The sequence below is a fragment of the Symphalangus syndactylus genome, chromosome 12, assembly GCF_028878055.3.
Source record: "Symphalangus syndactylus isolate Jambi chromosome 12, NHGRI_mSymSyn1-v2.1_pri, whole genome shotgun sequence".
Classification (NCBI taxonomy): Eukaryota; Metazoa; Chordata; class Mammalia; order Primates; family Hylobatidae; genus Symphalangus; species Symphalangus syndactylus.
In genome coordinates, this window is record NC_072441.2 from 126,111,984 (window position 1) to 126,137,059 (window position 25,076).

Sequence of the window (25,076 nt, forward strand, 5' to 3'; positions counted from 1 at the left end):
TGAGCCACTACGCCTGGCCTCAAAATCTCATACTTTTGTAGTACTTTCGGAATTATTGAAGTACAGTCTTGCATTGCTAATGACAAGGATATGTTCTGAGAAATGTGTCATTAGCCGATTTCATAGTTGTATGAGCATCATAGAGTATACTTACACAAACCTATATGGTATGTGGTATAGCTTACTGTACACATAGTCTATATGGAATAGATAGCCTATTGCTCCTAGGCTGCAAACCTGTACAGCATGTTACTGTATTGAATATAGCAGGCAATAGTAACACAGTGGTAAGTATTTGTGTATCTAAACACATCTAAACATAGAAAAGGTACAGTAAAAATATGATGGTTTTTTTGTTTTTTGTTTTTTTTTTTTTGAGACCAAGTCTGGCTCTATCACCCAAGCTGGAGTGCAGTGGTACAATCTCAGCTCACTGCAACCTCAGCCTCCCGAGTAGCTGGGATTACAGGTATCTGCCACCATGCCTGGCTAATTTTTTGTATTTTAATAGAGACACAGTTTCATCATGTTGGCCAGGCTGGTCTCTAGCTCCTGACCTCAAGTGATCCACCCACCTTGGCCTCCCAAAGTGCTGGGATTACAGGTGTGAGCCACTGCACCCAGCCATAATATGGTATAAGAGATAAAAAATGGTACATCTATGTATGACACTTACCATGAATGGAGCTTGCAGGGCCGGCAGTTGCTCTGGGGGAGTCAGTGAGTGAGTGGTGAGTGAATGTGAAGGCCTAGGACATTACCATACACCATAGGAGACTTTATAAACACTCTACACTAAATTTATTTAAAAATATGTTTCTCCAATAATAAATTAACTTTGGCTTACTATAACTTTTTAAACTTTATAAACTTAAAAAAATTTTAAAACCTTTTAGACTTTTATTTTTTTATTAATTTTTTTTTTGTTTTTTGAGATTGAGTCTCCTGAGTAGCTGGGATTACAGGCGCACACCACCATGCCTGGCTAATTTTTGTATTTTTAGTAGAGATGGGGTTTCACCATGTTGGCTAGGCTGGTCTCGAACTCCTGACCTTAAGTGATCCGCCTGCCTCAGCCTCCCAAAGTCTGGGATTACAGGTCTGAGCCACCATGCCCAGCCATAGACTCTTTTATAATAACACTTAGCTTAAAGCACAAATACACTGTATGGCCTTTTTTGAGATGAAGGCTCAGTGTGTCACCTGGATTGGAATGCAGTGGTACAATCATGGGTCACTGCAGCCTCAAACTCCTTGGCTTGAGCGATCCTCCCACCTTGGCCTCCCAAAGTGTTGGGATTATAGGCATGAGCCACTGAACCTGGCCTTTTCTTTATTTTCTTCCTTAGTTTTTAAATTTATGTTTAGAATTATTTTGTTAAAAAGGAAGACACAAATACACACATGAGCTTAGGCCTACACAGGGTCCAGGAGCATCAATATCACTGCCTTCCATTTCCACATGTTGTCCCACTGGAAGGTCTTCAGGGGCAATAATAGGCATGGAGCTCTCATCTTTTATGGCAATGTCTTCTTCTGGAATACCTCCTGAAGGACCTGCCTGAGGCTGTTTTGCTGTTAACTTTAAAAAAAATATTAAATATAAATAGAAAAAGTACGCTCTAAAATAACAATAAAAAGTGTAGTGAGTAAATACAGAAACCAGTAACGTAGTCATTTATTATCAACATCAAGTATTATGTATAGCACATAATTGTATGTGCTATACTTTTATACAACTGGCAATGCAGTAGGTTTGTTTACACCAGCATCAACACAAATATGTGAGTAATGTGTTGTGCTACAACGTTACCATGGCTACTATGTCACTAGGCAATAGGAATTTTTCAGCTCCATTATAATCTTATGGGACCACCATTGTACGTGTGGTCTGTCATTGACTGAAATGTTGTTATGCGGTTCATGATTGTACTTTTAAAATTTAAGTGATTTGCTAAATGATAACATACCATCAATTCTAGCCTATACCTTGTGCATATGATGTCAGCTATTACAATATGCATAGAAGGTATAGACTAGAATGCACGGTATGTTATTTATATAGAAATAAAAAGTATAAATAGGTCTCTTTGCTTATATATGCAAGGGCTATCTCTGAAGGATATATAAATTGATAACATGTATGCCTCTGGGGAGGGGAACTGGATCAGGAATCAGAGATGGAAGCAAGACTTACTTTTCAGTGTAAACCTGTAGGTTTCATATTACTTGTATTTTATGCCAGGAATTAAGAAAATAATGCAGCTGGGTGTGGTGGCTCTCGCCTGTAATTCTAGCACTTTGGGAGACCACAGAGGGGAGATCACTTGATCCCAGTTTGAGACCAGCCTGGACAACATGGTGAAACCCCATCTCTACAAAAAGTACAAAAATTAGCTGGGCATGGTGGCACATGCCTGTAGTCCCAGCTACTCGGGAAGCTGAGGTAAGAGGATTGCTTGAGCCCAGGAGATCAAGACTGTAGTGAGCCAAGGTAGCGCCACTGCACTCCAGCCTGGGCAACAGAGTGAGACCCTGTCTCAAAATAAAATAAAATAAAATAATAATAATAATAATTGAACTACAGCTGGTAAAAAAGGTAATACTTGCAAGTAGGATATACTTGAATTATTTTCCATAAGTATGTATTACCTTTTAAATTAACAAATAAAATATAATATTAAAATAGATTGCTTTTTTTTTTAAGTACAATTTCCATTTTATTTTTCTCCAGAGAATAGTCCATCTTCAGTCTTTAAGGACTCAGCTCCTTACACGGGCTTTGGTGGGGGTTGTGGGGCAGCACCCACAGGTCTAAATCAGGGTCGGGTGTTTGGTCCTTGCGGGCTTCACGAGATCGATTCCTGACTACTTTGCTGTGAATTGCACAACTCACACAGTAATGTAGCTTCACATACTGCTTGGGAAGCACATAGGCATCGAAGACGCTTGTTTCAGAAATGTCCCTGACTGCTGTGGCCTCCAGTATGTTTCGAATGACGAATTTCTTAATGGCCTTGTCCTTGGGCACACGTTGGGCACAGTTCATGCAGTGAATAGGCTGCACGTGGCTGCGGGCCTTTTTGGCACGACCGTTGTTCCTTCTTTTCTTTGTCATCTTGGAGGCACGGACTGGAGAGAGGAGGTTTTTTTAATTTTTTTTTTGGTAGAGACAGTCTTTCTCTGTTGCCCAAGCTGGAGTGCAGTGGCACAATCATGGCTTACTGCAGCTTCAAATTTCTGGGCTCAAATAATACCCCTGCCTCAGCCTCCCAAGCAGCTGGGATTATAGATGTGTGCCACCATGCCTGGCTGATTTTTTACTTTTTGTAGAAATGAGGTCTCCTATGTTGCCCAGGCTGGTCTTGAACTCCTGGCCTGAAGCCATCCTCCCACTTTGGCCTCCCAAAGTGCTGGGATTACAGGTGTGAGCCACTGCACCTGGCCTTAGGTGGCACTCTTTTGTATGAAAAAATATTGGAGGAAATACACTAAAATGTTAACAGCCATAGTTTCTGAGTGGGTGGGATGTCAGTTAATTTTTTTTGGGGGGGGGCGGAGTCTCGCTCTGTCACCCAGGCTGAAGTGCAGTGGCTTGGATCTCAGCTTACTACAAGCTCCGCCTCCCTGGTTCACACCATTTTCCTGCCTCAGCCTCCTGTAGCTGGGACTACAGGCACCTGCCACCACCCCTGGCCAATTTTTTGTATTTTTAGTAGAGATGGGGTTTCACCGTGTTAGCCAGGATGGTCTCGATCTCCTGACCTCGTGATCCACCTCGGCCTCCCAAAGTGCTGGGATTACAGGCGTGAGCCACTGCGCCCAGCCGTCAGTTAATTTTAAATTCTCTTTTTTACACTTTTGCATAATATAATTTTCAAATTTTTTATAATGAATACATTCATAGTAGAAATTTTCTCTTGTAAACAAAGAAAGATGACTTGCAGGCAGCAGAGTGGAGGATGGTGTGAGGTTGTTGTGGTTGCTTCCCTTGTTTTAATGTAGAAAAAGCATAATGTGGTCGGGTGTGGTGGCTCACTCCTGTAATCCTAGCGCTTTGGGAGGCTGAGGCAGGTGGATCACCTGAGGTCAGGAGTTCGAGACCAGCCTGGCCAACATGGCAAAACCCCATCTCTACTAAAAATACAGAAATTAACTAGGCATGGTGGCAGATGCCTGTAATCCCAGCTACTTGGGAGGCTGAGACAGGACAATCGCTTGAACTCAGGGGGCAGAGGTTGCAGTGAGCTGAGATTGTGCCACTGCACTCCAGCCTGGGCGAAAGAGCAAGACTCCATCTCAAAAAACAAAAAACAAAAAAACCATAATGCCTTTACATGGCAAGTTCTTGCAACAGCCTTTGCACCTAGTACCATGAAAAGCTGAAAAGTTAAGGCTGTGAGACAGTTTAAGCAGCCAATGGCACCCTCCCTTCCAACCTCACTTTCTTCCTCCATGTAAGTGCTATGCCTCAGTCTCCAAGTGTCCTGGGAATGTTCCACACTTGCCTAGTGAGTCTTGTCATGGGACAGATTGATACAGGGATGTAACTTAGAGTCTCAGATAAGGATTGAGAGCTGGGAACAAAGGGAAGGAATAACAGAGACCACAGGAGTCCAGTGGTGACATATGCAAGAAACTTTTATTAAAAGGCTGCTAACAATCTTACATATTTGTCTAACTTTTCTTCAAGAGAGCTTTAAACCTACGTTAATCAGCTCCTTATCCTTACAGCTCACCTGAGAGGCCCAAAGAGCCACACCCACCAGCCTCATGCCCTTTCTTTGCCCTTGGGGAAAAAAGCAGGAATTCCTAAAAAGAATGAAAACTCAGACACCATCACACTTGAATGCTGTCCTCCCACCCTCCTCTGACCACTCATCCAGCTACCTGGGTACCCTTGTGCTGAGAGGAAGGGGAGATTTCAGGTGGAGAAGAAGGGTACCTGAGGCTTCCAAGACATAGGAGAAGCAATTAAAGAAATAAGACCATGTGACCAAGTGCTGAATTATGGAGTTCAGATTCGGGTGTTCTAGGAAAGCAGATGGTGACAGAACTGAGAAGGCTGGGGTCTCAGGAAAGGCCTGGCATGTATTAAATATTTACTGAATGAACGAGTGTACAAATAAAGGACCTAGGCTTTGAAGGCTTTGGAATAATAAGGACATATGTTCACACCTGTGTGGAATTTACCAGTTGATAATGGTTTCATCCATTGTTATCTCATTTGAGTCCTGTGATAGCCCTGTGAGAAGAGCGGGGTGGATTGTTCTCCCCATTTTCCAGGTGAGGAGATTGAGCCCCAGAGTGATGAAGTGACTGTGATGAATTCAGCACACATTTCCTGAGTGCTTATTATGTGCTAGGATTCATGCTGGAAGCCAGACATGTAGGAATGAAGTCCATTAAGGCCCAGATGCTCATTCCAACAGTGCTGAAGTGATACAAGGGCTGTTACAGTGTTCTGGGAGCACAGGGAATCTGGCACTTGACCTGGACCTCCAAGGATGGGTAGGAGTTTGTTAGGAGGAAAAGAGAATTCTAGGCGAAGGAATACATGTATAAAGGGACAAAGGTAAGGAATAATGTGGCTTATTTGGCGTAAAGTGTGTAATTAGATCTAAGGGAAGCACAGGTTGGTAAAGAGAAGGGGTATGGGAAAATAGTTTAGAGAATTGGCTCTTTGGTTAGTTGGTTATTTGTCAAGTTGAACAGTTTGGACTTGATCTTTAGAGCTGTGGAAAGCCATGAAAGTTTCTATTTTTTATTTATTTTATTTTTTAGAGATGAGGTCTTGCTCTGCTACCCAGGCTGGCATTCAGTGGCATGATCATGGCTCCCTGCAGCGTCGAACTCCTGGGCTCAAGTGATCCTCCCACCTCAGCCTCCTGAGTCATAAAAGTTTTTAAAGCAAGAGAATGATAGTGCTTTACTGAGTCTTTCCTTGGATGTGCATGTATTTGCTGTTCTTGGCTTTTTTTTTTTTCTTTCTTTCCCCAAAATAGCTCAGGAGCTGCTTCCTCCAGGAGCCTCTCCTTGATCACCGGGCCTCCAGGCTGAGTGAGATGCTTCTCATGGACTTCCTCAGCCAGGACTCCTCTGTATTATCACTTATCTACTGCTTTGTTACTCTGTGTTGACCCACCTTTTATTCTAGTTTTTGTCCACCTGGAGGTCAGGCACCATGTCTGACTCATGTTTGTAAGCCCCATGCCCAGCACAGGGCTTGCCCTAGATCAATGTGCCCAGTAAATATTTGCTGAAGGAATGAATGGGAGGAGCTGGGTTCCACCTCACTGCTGAGACAACATTTGGGGCAGGTGTAGTGATGGGGTGATTCTGAGTAGTGTGCATTTCCTCAGTGGTGCTGGAGTAAGGAGTGAGTGTGTGAATGATGGGGTGACCATTAGAAAGTTGGTGACTCAGGGTGACACTGAAGGTCTGTTCCTGAGTGACCCTAGGTCTCTCTTGCAGATGGCTTCAGTGACGGATGGTAAAACTGGAGTCAAAGATGCCTCTGACCAGAATTTTGACTACATGTTTAAACTGCTTATCATTGGCAACAGCAGTGTTGGCAAGACCTCCTTCCTCTTCCGCTATGCTGATGACACGTTCACCCCAGCCTTCGTTAGCACTGTGGGCATTGACTTCAAGGTGAAGACAGTCTACCGTCACGAGAAGCGGGTGAAACTACAGATCTGGGTGAGTCCCGGGAATCTTGGGCAGGATTTTCCTGGGAAGCGGCTGGCCTGCCAGTACAAGGGCTTAGAGGTGGGGCCAGCTTGGAACTTCTGGGCCTTACAGCATCAGGCATTAATGCTGTTTCAGGTGTGGCCCCTGGGCTACCCTCTGCTAGTTTTATACAAGTTTGCTCTCCTCCAGGGGTTCAGTTGCTTCTGCTGTTTAACTCTCCAGGAGGTTTTATGTTGGCTTGTCTAAATGAGTGACCAAGAAACTGGGGCTTGGAGTTAGAGACTTGGGTTCAAATTCTGCTTCTACCACTTACTAGTCATGGAAGTTGACTGAATTGCTTAACTTCTCTGGACACCCTTTCTTCTTTGGGGATTGTAATAGCATCTACATCATAAGGCTGTTGGGTCCTTAGGTCCTTGGCTTAGTTCCTGGAACATAGTAAATGCACACTAATGTTAGCTATGGTATCAGTTATCTACTGTCGTATAACAAATCACTTCATAAGTTCATAGTGCCAAACTGGGCAACATTGTGAGACCTCATCTCTACAAAAAAATAAAACAAATTAGCTGGACATGGTGGTGGGCGCCTGTAGTCCCAGTTACTTGGGAGGCTGAGGTGGAAGGATTGCTTGAGCCCAGGAGGTCGAGGCTGCAGTGAGCCATGATCATGCCACGGCACTCCAGCCTGGGCAATGGAGCGAGACTTCATCTCAAATAAACAAATAAATAAATAAATAAATTGGTAGTGTCAAACAACTATAATAATTAATTATCTCATAGTTTCTGTGGATCAAACATTTGGGAGTGGTTGGGGCCTCATGAGGTGTAGCCAGATGTTGGCTTGGGTTGCAATCATCTGAAACATAGACTGGAGCTGGAGGATCTTTTTTTTTTTTTTTTTTTTAAGACAGAGTCTTGCTCTGTTGCCCAGGTTGGAGTGCAGTGACATGACCTCGGCTCACTGCAACCTCTGCCTCCTGGGTTCAAGTGATTCTCCTGCCTCAGCCTCCCGAGTAGCTGGAACTACAGGTGCCCGCTGCCATGCCCAGTTAATTTTTGTATTTTTAGTAGAGATGGAGTTTCACCATGTTGGCCAGGCTGGTCTTGAACTCCTGACCCCGTGATCCGCCCACCTTGGCCTCCCAAAGTGCTGGGATTACAGGTGTGAGCCACCGTGCTTAGCCTGGGGCTGGAGGATCTTAAGACTGCACACTCACATGTCTGGTGCTAGCTGTTGGCAGAAGGCCTTACTTCTTTCCCGTTTGGCCTCTTGGAGTGTCTTCACAGAGCTGCTTAAGTGTCTTTATTTGTGTAGCAGCTGGCTTTTGCCAGAGTGAGAGATGTAAAAGGCCAGAGGAAGTGGCAATGTCTCTTATGAGTTAGCCTTAGCCTTACAGCGTTCTGTTGGTCACTGATTCAGCATGGGAGGAACCTACACAAAAGTGTGGATATTGGGAGGAAAGTATCACTGGGGACCGTCTTGGAAGCTGGCTGCCACAGCTACTATTATTATTAGTATCTGCCAATAGTACTAATAAATTATGTACATATTTTAGATGATATAGCAACATGTAGATCATATAGTTTTCAAAAATGAATTAGTACCTGGATTGGAAATTTTGAAAATTTGTGATTTAAAGTATTTAAAACATGTATTATTATTATTTTTTTTTTTTTTTTTGAGACAGAGTCTCACTCTGTCACCTGAGCTGGAGTGCAGTGGCACTATCTTGGCTCACTGCAATTTCCACCTCTTGGGTTCAATCGATTCTTTTGCTTCAGCTCCCCAAGTAGCTTCAATTATAGGCGTGCGCCACCACGCCTGGCTAATTTTTGTATTTTCAGTAAAGATGGGGTTTCACCATGTTCACCAGGCTGATCTTGAACTCCTGACCTCAGGTGATCCACCCGTGTTGGTCTCCCAAAGTGCTGGGATTGCAGTTGTGAGCCACCATGCCCAGCCAAAACATATATTATTTATTATCTTTCTATTCTACGTGTTAAATGTGCATTAATACATTATGCATATATCTTATTGGGGCAGTCTCTATATAGTACTTTTCTTTTTACAAATTATTTCCCATATTCTATCTCACAATTAACACTATGAAGTAGGTACGACTTTAATACACTCCTGTTTTGTAGAATAAGAAACTCAGAGATTTGTTAACTTGCCTTAGGTCAACGACACTGCTATAAAGTGGGATTTCAACAAGATCTTCTGATTCAAAAGTATGTGCTCTTTTCTCTACACTGTGCATCTGAGGTATTATAGAGTTCATATTTCCCTTCATGATAATGTCAAATATTATATAGGGATAAAAGTTCATTTTGTTCATTTGCTCTCTATTAAAGGCATTGAGGATTCAGAGATCATTAGAAATAGAAGAAGCTATACGGGTCGTCTAGTTCACTGATTCCCAGACCCATGGCATCAGCATCACCTTGGAATTTGCTAGAAATGCAAATTCTCAGGCCCACCTCAGAACTATTGAGTCAGAAACTCTGGTGGGTGAGTGACAACCATCTGTGCTATAACAAGTTTTCCAGGTGGTTTTGTGGCTGGCTAACATTGTAGAACCACTTAGTTTAACTAGCTTGAGGTGAAAGTCAACACGCATTTACTAAAAGCACCTATTAGGTGCCAGGTGCTTTCACTTGTGTTATTTGATCTCATCCTTGCAGTTCGTGCACAGGGGGATGTGAGAGCACAGAATATTTGGGGCGTGGTGAGCAGTACAGTAAAACTGGATCAAGGTTGTGAAAGAGCAGAGAATGGGTGCTGAGAGAAATTTGCTGGAGAGGCTATAGGTGGCAGATTGGGGGTCAAAGAGATCTTCCACAGCAAACAGAAAGTTCTTGTCATCGGTCAGAGTATTCATGATTGGTGATTCCTTAGGGAACTGAAGAAATTATTAGAGCTTACTTTTAATCTTTGAACATAAGATATTTTTTATTGATATTTACTATGTGGATTGACAGAAGTGTCTTTGTTTGACCCTCATATCAGATGGTCAGATAGCCTACACTCAAAAATTCTTGAGATAAGAGGAGGCATTCTGCCCTTCTGAGGGGTTGACAGTGGACTGACTCACTTCTTTGTTTATGTTCAGCCAATTGTGAGCTTTTGTGGTTTTCTTGTGCCTGGTTAAGTGGATTTATTGATTACATGGTCTAGTTTTAACTAAATGAAACCTCATAATGGATATGTGGCTTTTAAAGAGTCCTATAAAGAAACCTCTGATTGAAGACTATACTAGAAGATTATAGTGAACCCAAGTGAGCATAAAGAAAATGGCTGAACTGATGTTTTTCCAACTCCCAACACAAGTTCATTGTCAGCCACGTTTCGAGGTAAAATCAATGATAATCTAATTAGATCCGACATAGTCAATCTCCCATCCAAGTACTAACCAGGCCCAAACCCTCTTAGCTTCCGAGATCAGACGATATTGGGCGCGTTCAGGGTGGTATAGCCATAGATGACATGGTCAGTCTCATTGCTTTTGCTGAAGGGAAATTAGCAAAGGGTTTTTATGTGTGTGTATGTGCTTTTATGCAGCAAAAAATAAAGTTTTCTGGACTATTCATGAATACATTAGATTTTAAACATTTAAATATTGTTTATTTTAATTTTATATATTTTAATATCTTTTGTGTATAGAAGTAGACATATAGATATATAATCTAAGGAATACACATATACTGTGCATGCTGTATCTACATTTTTCTCACTTAAAGGGATAGAAGTTGGAGACCACCACCATAGGCACTGGGGAGCCATAGAAGGGTTTAAACAAGTTAGATCTGCATTTTAGAAAAATTCCTGGCTTCAGTTTGAAGGGTAGATGGAAATGAGGCAAAGAAACCAGGGTTTTGGATCCAAACTCATCAAATTGTATACATTAAATAAGTGTATTTTTTTGTGTATCAATTATACCTCATAAAGCTATCTAAAAATTAATAAACAAATATAGTAGTGACCAGCTATAAAAGAAAGGAAGCAAGCAAGCAAGCAAGGGCTTGGGTAAATTATATGGGGCTGAACTAAGTGTATTATTCTGCTCTGGCTGCCATAACAAAATACAATTGAAATTAATTTTCTCACAGTCTGGAGACTGGAAGTCTAAGATCAAGGTGCCAGTAGGGTTGATGTCTGATGAGAGCTCTCCCCTCGGGGTGCCTTCCCACTCTGTGTTCTTGTGGCCTTTCCTTGGTGCATGGGCAAGGGGAAGAAATAGTGCAAACTCTTTGGTGTCTCTTCTTATAATGACACGAATTCTGTTGGATCAGGAACTCACTCTTATGACATCATTTAACTTCGATTACTTCCTTTGAGGCTTCATCTCCAAATACAAGCACACTGAGGGGTGAGCGAGATTCCATCTCAAAAAAAAAAAAAAAGAAAAAGAAAAGAAAAAGCATAGTGTATACTGTATAGGATTAGGTACTATCTAGGGCTTCATACAAATTTTGGGAGGCCATAGACATTCAGTCCATAATGCTAACAGTGACAAAATGACATAAGGGATGGAAATGAGGAGAAAGATTTGGAACTAGAATTTACAGAATTTGATGATCAATTACTGTCCCCTCTTATCCTTGGTTTCACTTTCCAAGATTTCAGTTACCTGGGGTCTTCTAGATCTGAACATACTAAACAGAAAATTCTAGAAATAAGCTAATAAATTTTAAATTGCACACTGTTTTTTTTTTTTTTTTTTTTTTTTTTTTGAGATAGTCTCACTCTGTCGCCCAGGCTGGAGTGCAATGGCATGAGCTCAGCTCACTGCAACCTCTGCCTCCCGGGTTCAAGCAATTCTCCTGCTTCTGAAGCAGCTGAGATTACAGGCGTACACCACCACACCCGGCTAATTTTTGTATTTTTAGTAGAGATGGGGTTTCACCATGTTGGCCAGGCTTGTCTCGAACTTCTGTCCTCAAGTGATCCGCCTACCTCGGCCTCCCAAACCTCTGGGATTACAGGCGTGACCCACCGTGCCTGGCCTAAATTGCACACTGTTTTGAGTAGCATGATGAAATATTGCACTGTCTTGCTCTGTCCTGCCCAGAGCATGAATGATCCCTTTGTCCAGCATATCCATGCTGTATCTGCTATCTGCCCATTAGCCACTCAGTAGCCATCGTGGTTATGAAATTGAAAAAGCACAGTGTAGTCTGGGTGCAGTGGCCCACGCCTGTAATCCTAGCACTTTGGGAGGCTGAGGCGGGCAGATCATGAGGTCAGGAGTTCAAGACCAGCCTGGCCAACATAGTGAAACCCCACCTTTACTAAAAATACAAAAAATTAGCTGGGTGTGGTGGCAGGCACCTGTAATCCCAGATACTCAGGAGGGTGATGCAGGAGAATTGCTTGAACCTGGGAGGCAGAAGTTGCAGTGAGCCAAGATTGCGCCATTGCACTCCAGCCTAGGTGACAGAGCGAGACTCCATCTCAAAAAAAAAAAAAAAAAAGAAAAAAGAAAAAGCATAATGTATACTGTATAGGATTAGGTACTATCTGAGGTTTCAGGCATCCACTGAGGGTCTTGGAACTTATCCCCCGAGGATAGGGGGAGACTGCTTTCATTGTAAAGGGAAAGGGGGAACATTTATGTGTGTTTATACATATCACTTCTGTACACAAAAATTTTGTGATTTTTTTTTTTGATTTTGTGAGCTTTGATAAATCATTTCATTTTTATGAATAGTTAATGTCTTCAACTGTAAAAGCCTCACAGGTTTGGTGGTGGTGAGGGGGCCTAAATATGATAACATAATATTGTGTCTGGGGAATGCAATAAATAATGGGTTCCTTCCTTTCTCTACCTTTGGGTCCACATGGAAGGGGTCACTGGGTTGCTTTCTTTCTTTTTTTTTTTTTTTTTTTTGAGACGAAGTCTCGCTCTGTCACCCAGCCTGGAGTGCAGTGGCACGATCTTGGCTCACTGGAAGCTCTACCTCCTGGGTTCACACCATTCTCCTGCCTCAGTCTCCTGAGTAGCTGGGACTACAGGTGCCCGCCACCAAGCCCGGCTAATTTGTTTTGTTGTTGTTGTTGTATTTTTAGTAGAGATGGGGTTTCACTGTGTTAGCCAGGGTGGTTTCATTCTCCTGACCTCATGATCCGCCTGCCTCGGCCTCCCAAAGTGCTGGGATTACAGGTGTGAGCCACCGCGCCCGGCCTGAGGTTTTCCATCTGTGGTTCCAGTGTTGGAACAGCATCTAGTGACTCACTGGCACAGTATGAAGTGTTCAGTTAAATTCCTCCAGCCCATTTGATCTCTCTTAGGGGATTCTAGACACAAGAAGAGGAGGTTATGAGCATTGCTGAGTAGGGCCACCCACAATAGGAATTTCTGTCATCTCTGGGGGATGAGGGTCTTGGGAGTGCCTTATTGCCTGAGCCCTTCACCGCAAAGGTCCCTGAGAGCTCCCTTTGTTTCCTGAGAAGTTAATGATTGTGGATCAGACAAGAAAGTCTTACTGGGGAGGTAGGGATAGGAGAGAAGCCTCATTGTTAGGGAGCGAGAGCATTCACAGGTGTGAGAGGAGACTTGGTAACTCCACAGCAACGGATCCAACTAGAGGCTACTTATTGCTGGGTCCTGGTTGCCAAGCAACCCCTGGAGACCTGTGGGAATAGAAGAGCGGAGGGGGCTTCCACCACCTCTATGTGGGGCCCATTGCAGAAGCTGTCTGGTGCTGATCAAGAGAAAAATCCAGAGGACTGAGCTCACCTAGGACTCTGGGTCCTGGATTCTAGTTTTTGTTTGTTTGTTTGTTTGTTTTGAGATAGGGTCTAACTCTGTTTCTCAGGCTGGAGTACAGTGGTGCGATCTCAGCTCACTGGAACCTCTGCCTCCTGGCTTCAGGTGATCCTCCCACCTCAGCCTCCCTAGTAGCTGGAACTACAGGTGTGCCTGGCTATGCCATGCCTGACTAAATTTTGTATTTCTTGCAGAGACTGAGTGCAACCAGCACCCAGCAGTAAGTGGCCTCTAGTTGGATCTGTTGCTGTGCTGGTGATGATTTAAAAGCTCTTAGTGTAACTAAAGACATACATACATAATATATATAAAGCACTAACATAGTGCATGGCACAGAGTAAACACTCAACAAATCGTAGTTTTTATTAAGGTTCTAGGGAGATTGATAAATAGCATTCCTTTTCTTCCCCACCTAAACCCATTGAGAAATAGATGCAGGAGTCAGAGAGATGGGGAGTAATGGGAAAAAAAAAGCCTTATTACTCATAAAAGTGAGGATAAAGCCATGGCTAAAGTCTTCTGGCAAGTGCGGCTTGCTAATACTTTACTCTGGAGTCAGAAAGACACACAAACCCAGTCATAGGCCAATGTGGGCCGCTGGCTATAATTAGCCCATACACCATTCACTCAAAGTCAAAGTCCATGTGGCCCAGATTTACTAATATTTAAGGCCTAAAGCATTCCACTCAGGTCTGTAGGAGGAGCCTATATCTCCATGGACAAGCTTCCTCATGGACAGAGAAAGGAGGGTCCCTCCTCCAACAGCTCTTTTTTAAATTATCATTTTATTCATGTATTTAATTTTGAGACAGGGTCGCCCAGGCTGGAGTGCAGTGGTATGCTCATGGCTTACTGCAGCCTTGACCTCCTGGGCTTAAGCAATCCTCCCACCTTAGCCTCACCAGTAGCTGGGACTATAGGCGTGTGCCACCATGCCTGGCTAAGTTTTGTATTTTTTGTAGAGACAGAGTTTTGTCATGTTCCCCAGGCTGGTCTCAAACTCCTGAGCTCAAGTGATCTGCCCGTCTAGGCCTCTCAAAAGTGCTGGGATTACAGGTGTGAGCCACTGCTCCTGCCCAATAGCTCTTACTATAATTAAAGACATAGATAAGAGTGACCATGGGTTCCAAAGTGGGGTTAGACAGAATGACAAACACTGGGACAAATAGAAGGAGTCTTAAGAGATTTCCTGGGAATCTGAATTCCACAGTGATGCGAGTAACTCCTCATATAAACAGGAACTGAGAACAAGGTCAAGGTGAGATGGGGTGCTGGGCAGTCAGCAAGGTTCGATTATCAGTCATCTGCCTTATGTCCACACAGCAGCCTCCATGAAATGTTAGGTCACAAAATGGCTTTGGAGTCATAAATATTAAAGCTAGTGAGTATTAAATCTGGGATTGTCAAGGATCTGTATCTTAAATCTGGGATTGTCAAGGATCTGTATCTTAAATCTGGGATTGTCAAGGATCTGTATCTTAGGGCCAGTAATATAAGAACAGGTGAAATGTAAGGGAGTGTAGAAATGTGGGAAAGGTAATCATACCAGAAACTTGGAAGGAGGATTGTGGCTCTTCAGCAGCCATTTAACAAATATTTACTGTGCCAGACACTGGGGATAGAGATATTAATATAAATGTGACGTTCCCTGCTCTCCAGGAATTAATGAGACTGAAATTATGAGCCCAATAAAATGAATACCATAGCTCTCTTTTTCTGATTAGAGGAAGAAGAATAGGATATCAAGAGACTTTTCCCTAGAATTTAAGAATGTATAGTAATGGATTATTATATGAGATTGGGTAGCTGTCTAATGGGCTTCTGTATTAGTTTCCTATTGCTGCACTAAAATTACTACAAACTTAGTGGCTTAAGACAACACAAACTTATTATTTCACAGTTCTGGAGGTCGGAAGTCTAAGGTGGGTCTTACTGGGTTAAAATCAAGTTGTTGGCCGGTTTCAGTCTGTGTTCTCTCTGGAGGGCCTCATCTTGGGGGGCATCTTTAATTTGCCTTTTCCAGCTTCCAGAGGCTGCCTACATCCCTTTGCTTGGGGCCCCTTCTTCCATCCATCTTCAAAGCCGCAGTGGAACATCTTCCAACCTCTCTGAATCGCCTGCTTGTCTCTTATAAAAACCCTTGTGATTATAATGGGCCCACCTAGGCATTCCAGGTCAATCCTCCATTTTCAAGATCCTTAATTTAATCACATTTGCAAAAATCCCTTTTGCCATGTAAGGTAACATATTCACAGATTCTAGGGATTATATATTTGGGGGACTATTATTCTCACTACTATAGCATCTGTTAGTAACATATAAAAAACCTGGCTGGGTGTGGTGGCTCATGCCTGTAATCCTAGCACTTTGGGAGGCCAAGGCAGGAGGATCACTTGAGCTCAGGAGTGAGACCAGCAACATACTGAGACCTTGTCTCTACAAAAAATTTAAAAATTAGCTGTGTGTGTGGTGGCATATGCCTGTAGTCCCAGCTACTCATGAGGCTGAGGCCAGAGGATCACTTGAGCCTGGGAGGTCAAGGCTGCCTTGAGCTATAACCACACTACTGCACTCCAGCCTGGGTGACAGAGCAAGATCCTATCTCAAAAAAAGAAAAAAAAGAAAAGGAAAGAAAAGAAAAAGGAAAATACCTGATATAAATTCCCTCATCCTTTAAGACTCTGAAGCAGGTAATGTCCATGTTTTAAGTTCACACTGCCGATTAAGATTCCCTGTTACCTTGTTAGGTGTCAACAAGCCTGTGAATTTAGAGCACATCACATCTCAGTCTCTCATTTAATTAAATTAAATTATTTATTTTTTGAGGTGGAGTTTCGCTCTTGTTGCCTAGGCTAGAGTGCCATGGCGCAATCTTGGCTCCTCCCTGCAACCTCCACCTCCTGGGTTCAAGCGATTCTCCTGCCTCAGCCTCCCGAATAGCTGGGATTACAGGCATGCACCACCACGCCTGGCTAATTTTTGTATTTTTAGTAGAGACGGGGTTTCACCATGTTGGCCAGGCTGGTTTCAAACTCCTGACCTCAGGTGATCTTCCTGCCTCGGCCTCCCAAAGTGCTGGGATTACAGGCGTGAGCCACTGTACCTAGCCTCAGTCTTTCATTTTAGACAGGAGGAGGCTGAGGCTCAGAGTAAGATAGGGACTTTACTGAGGGCTCATGGTGATGTCCCTTGACCCATTCCAGTGCTCTTACTGCCACCTTCAAGAAGGTGCAATCTAGTCTTGAATGTAAGCTGGAGACCTGTAGAGAGATCAGCAGGCAGCACAGAAGAGTCTAGAGGCTGAACAGGGAAACTGGGGCTCTGACAAGTCTCTGTGTCTCCAGGAATGTGAAGACAGTTCCTGAGTACACCATCCTGTGCTCAGCTCTTATGATAATCAGAATTGATTTTTCTAGGCAGCAAGTTTCCTGGTGTGGCTGCAGAAACATGCTGACACTTTTATCTCCCCAAAGCCTGTAGGAACCAGCTGCTGGAGGAGGTTTAATCTGATTTTTTAAATCACAACAAAGACCATGGGAAGTCAAATCAGGCTTAGTCGGCCTCTGTAATTTTCAAATGAATTAACAAGCTATCCTGACTGACTATTCAAGGGGTCTCCAAGACACACCCCCCTTTCCTTAGGACCACAACCCCCTTTCCTTCCATCCAAACTGGCATGGGAGAAAAAGAAATCTACAAGCCATTTGTGTATTCATTAATCCATTCAATAAACATGTGTCATGTACATATTATATGCCAGGCACTGTCATGAGAGGGCAAAGAAACAGCTACAATGTGATATAAGCGATGTAATAAAGGGATGAAGAGAGTGTTGTAAGAACAGCTACCTCTGCCTGGGAAAATCATTGCAGGCCTCATAAAGGAGGGGACATTTGAGCAGGGTCTTGACAAATGAGTTGAGTTTTTTCAGGTTAATGTAGAGCAAGAGCTTTACAGGTGGAAGAAATGACATTTGCAAGAGCATAATTGCTTTCAAGGACCCTTTGTGTGCCTAGCTGTGCTAGGCTCTGCAGCGATTGGTGAGAAAACATCCCTACCTCTTAGGGGCACTCAGTGAAGCAGGGGAGAAGGGGGATATACAACAGGCACACACACATTGAAATGCATTGCAGACATTGAGCAGTGGAATGACATGCTCTGTCTTACATTGTTTTAATAAATTTTTAAATCTTTGGGTAATTTTAGGTTTATAGAAAAATTGCAGTGATAGTATAGAGTTCCCATGTGTCCTTTGCCCAGTTGCCCTAATGTTAACATTTTATATAACCATGATACATTTGTCAAAACTAAGAAATTGACATTGGTACAATATGATTAAACTACCATCTTTATTTGAATTTCACTAGTTTTTTTTCCCACAAATGTTCTATTACCATTGCAGGATCCAATCCAAGATACCATATTGCATTTAATAATATTTTTTCAATTGACATATAACTTATATACCATAAAATTCACCTTTTTTTTTTTTTTTTTTGAGATGGAGCCTTGCTCTGTTGCCCAGGCTGGAGTGCAGTGGTATGATCTCAGCTCACTGCAACCTCCACTTCCTGGGTTCAAGTGATTCTCCTGCCTCAGCCTCCCGAGTAGCTGGGATTACACGTGCCCCCCACCGTACCTGGCTAATTTTTGTACTTTTAATAGAGACGGGGTTTCGCCATGTTGGCCAGGCTGGTCTCGAACTCCTGACCTCATGATCCACCCATCTCAGCCTCCCAAAGTGCTCGGATTACAGGCGTAAGCCATCAGGCCAGCCAAAATTCACCCTTTTAAACAGTATAGTTTAGTGATTTTTAGTATATTTACAGACTTGTGCAACTATCATCACTAATTCCAGAACATTTCAACATTTTAGTGACTTACATCTTTCTTTCTTTCGTTTTTGTTGTTGTTGTTGTTTTTGAGACAGAATTTCACTCTGTCACCCAGGTTGGAAGTGCAGTGGCGCAATCTCAGCTCACTGCAACCTCTGCCTCCCAGGTTCAAGTAATTCTCGTTCCTCAGCCACCTGAGTGGCTGGGATTACAAGTGTGCGCCACCATGCTAATTTTTGTATTTTTAGTAGAGACCATGTTGGCCAGGCTGGTCTTGAACTCCTGGCCTTCAGTAATCCACCCGCCTTGGCCTCCCAAAGTGTTGGAATTACAGGCGTGAGCCACTGCGCCTGGCCAGGTGACTTACATCTTAACACTTAACAGGATTTCTCTGAGGCAGAGTTATGCCTGTTTCAAGAATAAATTATGAAGAGCAAAGTGCAGAAGCAGGGAGAACCAGTTAGGATTTGTAACAATTGAGGCTGGGAATGATGGTGGCTTGAACTAGGGAGGTAGTAGCGGTGGTAGTGAGAGTAGTCAGATTTTGCATGTATGTTGAAAATACTGAATATTGAATTGGATGTGGAGAGAGAAAGAAGGAGAGAAGTCAAGGATGTTGCTGAGGGTTTGGGCTGAGTGTCTAGAAGTTTGGAGATTCCTCTAACTGAGATGGGGAAGAGTACAGGAAGAACAGGGTTTAGGGAGAGAGTTGGGGATTCAGTTTGGTTATGCTAAGTTGGAGATGCCCGTTAGATAACCAAGTAGAGATATGGAATAAGCAGTTGGATAAATGAGTCTGCATGTATATATTAGCAAGTAGTATTTTAAATGATGAGACCAAATAAGATTAACAAGGGAAAGAGTGAAGGCAGGAAGAAGAAAAGGTTCACAGACTGAGCTCGGAGACATTCCAACACCAAGGTGTTGGGAAGATGAGGGAGAATCGGCAAAGGAGACTGAAAAAGAGCAACTGAAATGAGAAAGTGTGGTGTCCTGGCAGCCAAGTGAAGATAGTTTTTCAGAGGAAGGAGAGATCAACTGTGTCAAATATGGCTGCTAGGTTATGAATATGGGAACTGAGGATTGACTGCTGTATTTAGCAACACAGAGTACATTGATAACCTTGATACAAGTTGTTTTGGTGGAGTAGGAGGGGTGAAAGCCTGGTAAAAATGGCAGAAGAGAAATTGGAGACACCAAGTATGACATAGCACTTTCAAGGATGTTTGCTCTAAAGAAAAGGAGACAATTGGGGTGGTAGCCGAAGGGGAATGGGGAAGTGAATCAGAAGAGGTTTTTGTTTTTTAAGATTTGAGAAGTAGCAGCATGTTCGTATGCTGGTAAAACAATTGAATAGAGATCAACAAACCAAGCCAACAAAGAAACAAAAATACAAAGCTGATGCTTGGAAACAAAGGAGAACTGCTGGGACAATATCCTTGAACTGGGGAGAGGGGATAGGATCACATGCAGAGGGTGCGTCCTTGCTAGGAGCACAGACTGTGCACCTACATTCCCAGGGGAGAAAGCAGAGGGTTTGGGCACAGGTGCAGCTTGGGGTTCCATGTGCTGGTTCAAGTTCTCTTAAGCACAATTTACTGATAAAGCGAGGTCATCAGTGGAGAGTGAAGATGAGGGAGGAAGTTTGGAGAGTCGAAGGGAGAGGAGAATGTCATCTAAGAAGGTGGGAGAGTGAATAGACTGCGGAAATGTAATTTGATTGCTGATTAGCATGAAGACTTCATTTGAAATTAGCGATCATAAATTTAAATTCATCAGCTCATGAATTTGAAGCATGGTTGTGTGTTTTTCTCCAGCCATGTTTTGCTCTGAGGATAAAAGCATAGAATAGGCAAAGAGTTGACTTTAAGTAAAGTGTAGTTATGTTGAGTATAACAAAGCAAGAGGACCTGGGGAGTCAGGGGCATGTGAAGGGAAGCTGTTGTCATGATTGACCTTAGAATTCAAGTTGGGCCGAGAGGGAGGTAACAACACAAGGGATGAAGGACAGTGAAAAGGTGGTAGGGAAAGAAGACTGTTGATGCTGGGAATCTACAAGGAGTGAGCTGGAAAGAGCATAGTGGTCTGAGTATGAGAGGCTTGAAATTACTATTGGTAATGATAAGGTTCAGAATATGACTGTGAGAGTGAGTTACTGAGGTGGGGTCAGAGATCAATATCACTGGAGGAGAAGCATTCAAGGAAATGAGAGTCCAAGGTGATGGAAGCCTCATCTATGTGGATATTGAAATCACCAAGAATTATGGAGAGAGTAACAGTGAAGCAGAAGCTGTTCACTGGCCAGTAGAGGGATAAGTGGGTGGTATAATCTCATGATATTGAAAGCTGGAGGTGTTTTGTTTTGTTTTTTTGAAGGAGGGAAAGAGAGTGATATGAAAGCAGGGGTGAGAAGCAACAACATCTATCCCACCTCCGGCCCGGTGATTCAAGGGTGATGAGAGAGGAAGTGAGCAACAATTTAGAGGCTTCAGGAGAAGCCATGTCCTCAGGGAGAGCCGAGTTTTGATTACAGCAAGGAGGTAAAAGAAACGTTCAGATGAGAGGCTGAGCAAAAATAGATTTTTCTGCTGACTGACTGAATTTCAGAAGACTCAGGGAAAGGTTTCAGTGGGGAGGGGAGGAGACAGTGTTAGAAAAGATGATGATGTACCGAGCTATACGGCAATTGGAGTCCAGTGATCAGGGATGGCTTTGGAGACATGGGCTTCTTGCCATGATTGACATGAACAGAGGGATAAAGAGAATACAAAACAAATTATAAAGCAGACAGGTGGTCCCAGGACAGACAGTGGTTGTGTGGCGTGTGTGGGAGGATCCCTGCTTCCTTTTGATCCCTGCATTTAGAGGCCCAGAGTCTGGCAAAAGTGCCGTTCTTATTCTGAATGCCTGGCATCCCTCTTGACTTCACACATCAGTAATTGTGGCAATGAACAGCAGCTTTCATTTAGACCTTCACCTGTAAATGGGACTAATACTATCTCCCACAAGGCTGATGTGAGCTGACAGTGGCACGGGCTTTCATGCCAGCACTGTGCTCAGTGCTTTTATGAACTGATTTCATCCTGACAGTAACCCTGTGAACTAGGTGCTGTTATTATCCCCATTTTACAGAGAAGTAAACTGAGATCCAGAGGAGTTAGATGGCTGTCTCAAGTTCACACAAACAGTAAGTGGCAGAGGCCAGATTTGAATCAGGGTCTATCTGGCTTCAGGCTGGGTGCGGTGGTTCATGCCTGTAATCCCAGCAGTTTGGGAGGCCAAGGCAGGTGGATCATTTTAGGTCAGGGGTTCAAGACTGGCCTGGTCAACATGGTGAAACCCTGTCCCTACTAAAAATACAAAAAAAACTAGCGGGGCTTGGTGGCTGGCACCTGTAGTCCCAGCTACTTGGGAGGCTGAGGCAGGAGAATCACTTAAGTGCAGGAGGCGGAGGTTGCAGTGAGCCGAGATCGCCCTACTTCACTCCAGCCTGGGTGACAGAGCGAGACTGTCTCAAAAAAAAATAAAAATAAAAATAAAGGTCTGTCTGTCTTCAAAACCCATGTATGGAGTTTTGAATCCCTTGTTATATCTTCACATAGGTAAAGCACTCTGTAAATGGTGAAATTGTTAATAAATTATAATTTTTTGGGCAGCAATTACATACTTTACAGGTGCTTTACTTGCAGTTTTTTCCTTATAATTATCACAGTGATAGTGCCCAGAACAGATGAGGAAACTGAGACTCAGAGAAGTTAAGGGACTTGACCAAATCTTACCAAGCCTGGAAAATAGCACATCCGGGACTCAAAATTAGGGATGTTTGCCACCAGAGTGTTCTTTTCACATCAAACTGCCTTCCCCACTCTTTCCACTGCCCTGTGGTACCCCAGGGACCTCACAGGTGGTTGAGAGTCAACGTCACAGCTAAAAATCAGAACCTCCAACAAACACTCTCAGAAAGGGAGGTGTTATCTGTTGCAAACTATCACCTTTTAGTTTCCAGCTCCCCTCCTTTCCTACCAGCCCTCCTCTCTCTCTGTCCCACTACAACTTCACAGGAGAGTCTAGTGGGCATCCAAGGTTGAGCAACACCAGTGTATAGGTATGTAATTAAGTGACTTGGCACTGAATGTAGTGGTCTCTGAAGAAGCTGCTGCACATTCTGGCATAGGGTGACAGGAGTGGTTGGGGGCTTAGTTACTTCAGCTGTGGTGTAAGTGGAATGAACACATGGTACCAGCAGTGTGATAAGTAATGTCTCTGAACCTCTGTTTCCTCAGCTGTAAAATAGAAGAATATTAATGCCTACTTCTTAGTGTTGTAGTAAAGATTGAATGAGATAATATAGGGAAAGGATCTAGCATGGAGCCTGTAACATACTAGGTGCTAAATAAACTTACCCAAAGTCATACAGTGAAGGGGAGAGCCAGGATTAGCTCATGAGGTTTCTATTATGCTGTACTACCATGACGAATCTTAGGGTTACCACCACTTTAAGATTGCGAGCCACAGGACTTACAAGGCGGAGTCATCAACAGAGAAATTAGTTGTGAGTTGTGGCCCTTTTACTCCCATTTTCAATGGGTGGAGAGAGCAGCAGTGCTCTGCCCCTGAAGACGTCCAGTTGCCGTCTAAGGCTGGAGATTCTCCTAGCTTGCTTGGAACCTACCTGATGTGTTGCTAAGGACAGGGGTGGGATGGGGGAGGCCATTCAACTGAGGATTTATAATCCCTTCCTTCTACAGAATCCTCCTTCCCCCACACCGTTGCCCAACACCATTGCCCCACACCTTGGGTTGCCAGGCGACAGTTGGAAACTCTTATCCTGTCTGTGCTCCTGTGCTTCTCACCTTCCTCTGTGAAGTCTGTCAGCTCTGTGCTAATGACGCAGGGGATCTGCGCTCAGGCCCAGAAGGCTGGGAGGGCAGGTCCCAGGGGATACTGTGCCCCCTCTCTTGAGTGCCCCACCACTACCCCCAGCTCAAAACTGAGGGTCATCCTTTACTCCTCTCTGCTCTTGTCCTATTCATCTGATGTTCATGAGAAATATCCATTCTATTTCCCAAATTTCTCTTGAATGCATCCCCTAGTCAGTTCTGTTCCATAAACATTTATTGAGAGCCGACTGTGAGCCTGGCACTCCCCTTTGTCCTTTCCTACCTTAGATTGCTGTTCTCCCCCTTGGACTGCAGTTGCCGGGGTGGCGCTTCCTGCTGTCAGGCTTGCCCTCCATAATCGCTGTCACTGCAGTGCCTAAAACCCAGGGGGGCTCCCCTGCATCCACCTCAACACATTCTTGGCCCTTTCTGCCTCCCCAGCCCCATCTTCACCCGTCAGGCAGTCCATGCACCACCCACGTGTACTCTAAACCCCCAACCCAAACACAGGATGCAGTTTTAAAAAAACAAAACCTTTATTTTTTAGAACAGTTTCAGATTTACAGAATTGCAAAGATAGTACGGAGAGTTCCCATTTACCTCACGCCTGGTTTTCCCTGTTATTACCATCGTATATTAGTATGGTACATTTGTTATAATTAACCAATATCGATATACTATTATTAGCTAACGTCCCTAGTTTATTCCACTTTCCTTAGATTTTACCTAATTCTCCTTTTCTGTTCCAGATTCTAGATTCTAGATGGGAATCTAGAACACAACTGACTTGAATTGTCGTGTCTCCTTAGGCTCTTCTGGGCTGGGAGTTGGGATGCACTTTTTCTCTCCTTGCCTTGCCCAGGTTGTTTCCTCCTCTCTAGAGATTCCCCCTCTCCCCCCATTTCCTTTTTGTTTCTCTTCCATTTTTTTGGAATAGAGTCTTGCTTTGTCACCCAGGCTGGAGTGCGGTGGTGTGAACATGGCTCACTGCAGCCTCGACCTCCTGGGCTCAAGCCATCCTCCCACCACAGCCTCCGGAGTGGCTGGGACCATAGGTATGTGCCTCCACACCCGACTAATTTTTTTATAAAGACAGGGTCTCACTTTTTTGCACAGGCTGTCTTGAACTCCTGGGTTCAAGTGATCCTCCTGCTCAGGCCTCCTGAAGTGCTGAGATTACAGGCATGAGCCACTGCACCTGGCCTCCTCCCCCATTTTCTATCAGCAAACTCCCATTTGACTTTAAAGACTCAGTTCAAGTATCATATCTTCTGGGAAACCTTTGCTGACCCACCTCCCCGCAACTCAGTGGCAGTTAAGGACCCTCCTTAACTTTCCATACTAACCAGCTGTATTGCATGTGTCTGGAACTCGCCTGTCTTCCTCCCAGTCTGCATGCTCCCTGAGGGCAGGGGCCAGGTCTGACTCATGTCTACAGCTCCAGCACCAGGCACAGGGCCTTGCCAATAGTAAGGGTTTAACAAAGATTGGCAAAATGAAAGTGAGTGCTCAAGCTAAGGCTGTATACCTCTCAAAGTTGAGGCCATCTCTTCTCTCTGCACTTGCAGTGCCTGATCTCTCTCTTGGCCTCCGATCAAGTTTTGTGCCACTCCCACCCCTATCAGTTCTGCCCCTCAGTGGCTGGGAGGTCTGAGGCTCCTCTTGGGTGAGGCTCTCTAGAATGAATGCCATTTTCTTTTTTTTTTTGAGACGGAGTTTTTGCTCTTGTCGCCCAGGCTGGAGTGCAATGGCACGATCTCGGCTCACCGCAACCTTTGCCTCCCGGGTTCAAGCGATTCTCCTGTCTCAGCCTCCCAAGTAACTGGGATTACAGGCATGTGCCTCCACGCCCGGCTAATTTTGTATTTTTAATAGAGACAGGGTTTCTCCATGTTG

General features: G+C 43.9%; 1 protein-coding gene and 1 pseudogene across 2 annotated transcripts in view; one reads left to right on the plus strand and one right to left on the minus strand.

Annotated features, from left to right (window-relative positions):
• The window catches only part of RAB3B (RAB3B, member RAS oncogene family), a 93,454-nt gene that overhangs the window by 11,205 nt on the left and 57,173 nt on the right, over positions 1–25,076 (plus strand). For both annotated transcript variants that reach the window (XM_063627564.1, XM_055254551.2), the window contains exon 2: positions 6,475–6,702. In XM_063627564.1, coding sequence (XP_063483634.1) covers positions 6,475–6,702 — 228 coding nt within the window. The remainder of the gene's footprint in view (positions 1–6,474; positions 6,703–25,076) is intronic.
• Positions 2,757–3,130, minus strand: LOC134734799 (small ribosomal subunit protein eS26-like; annotated as a pseudogene).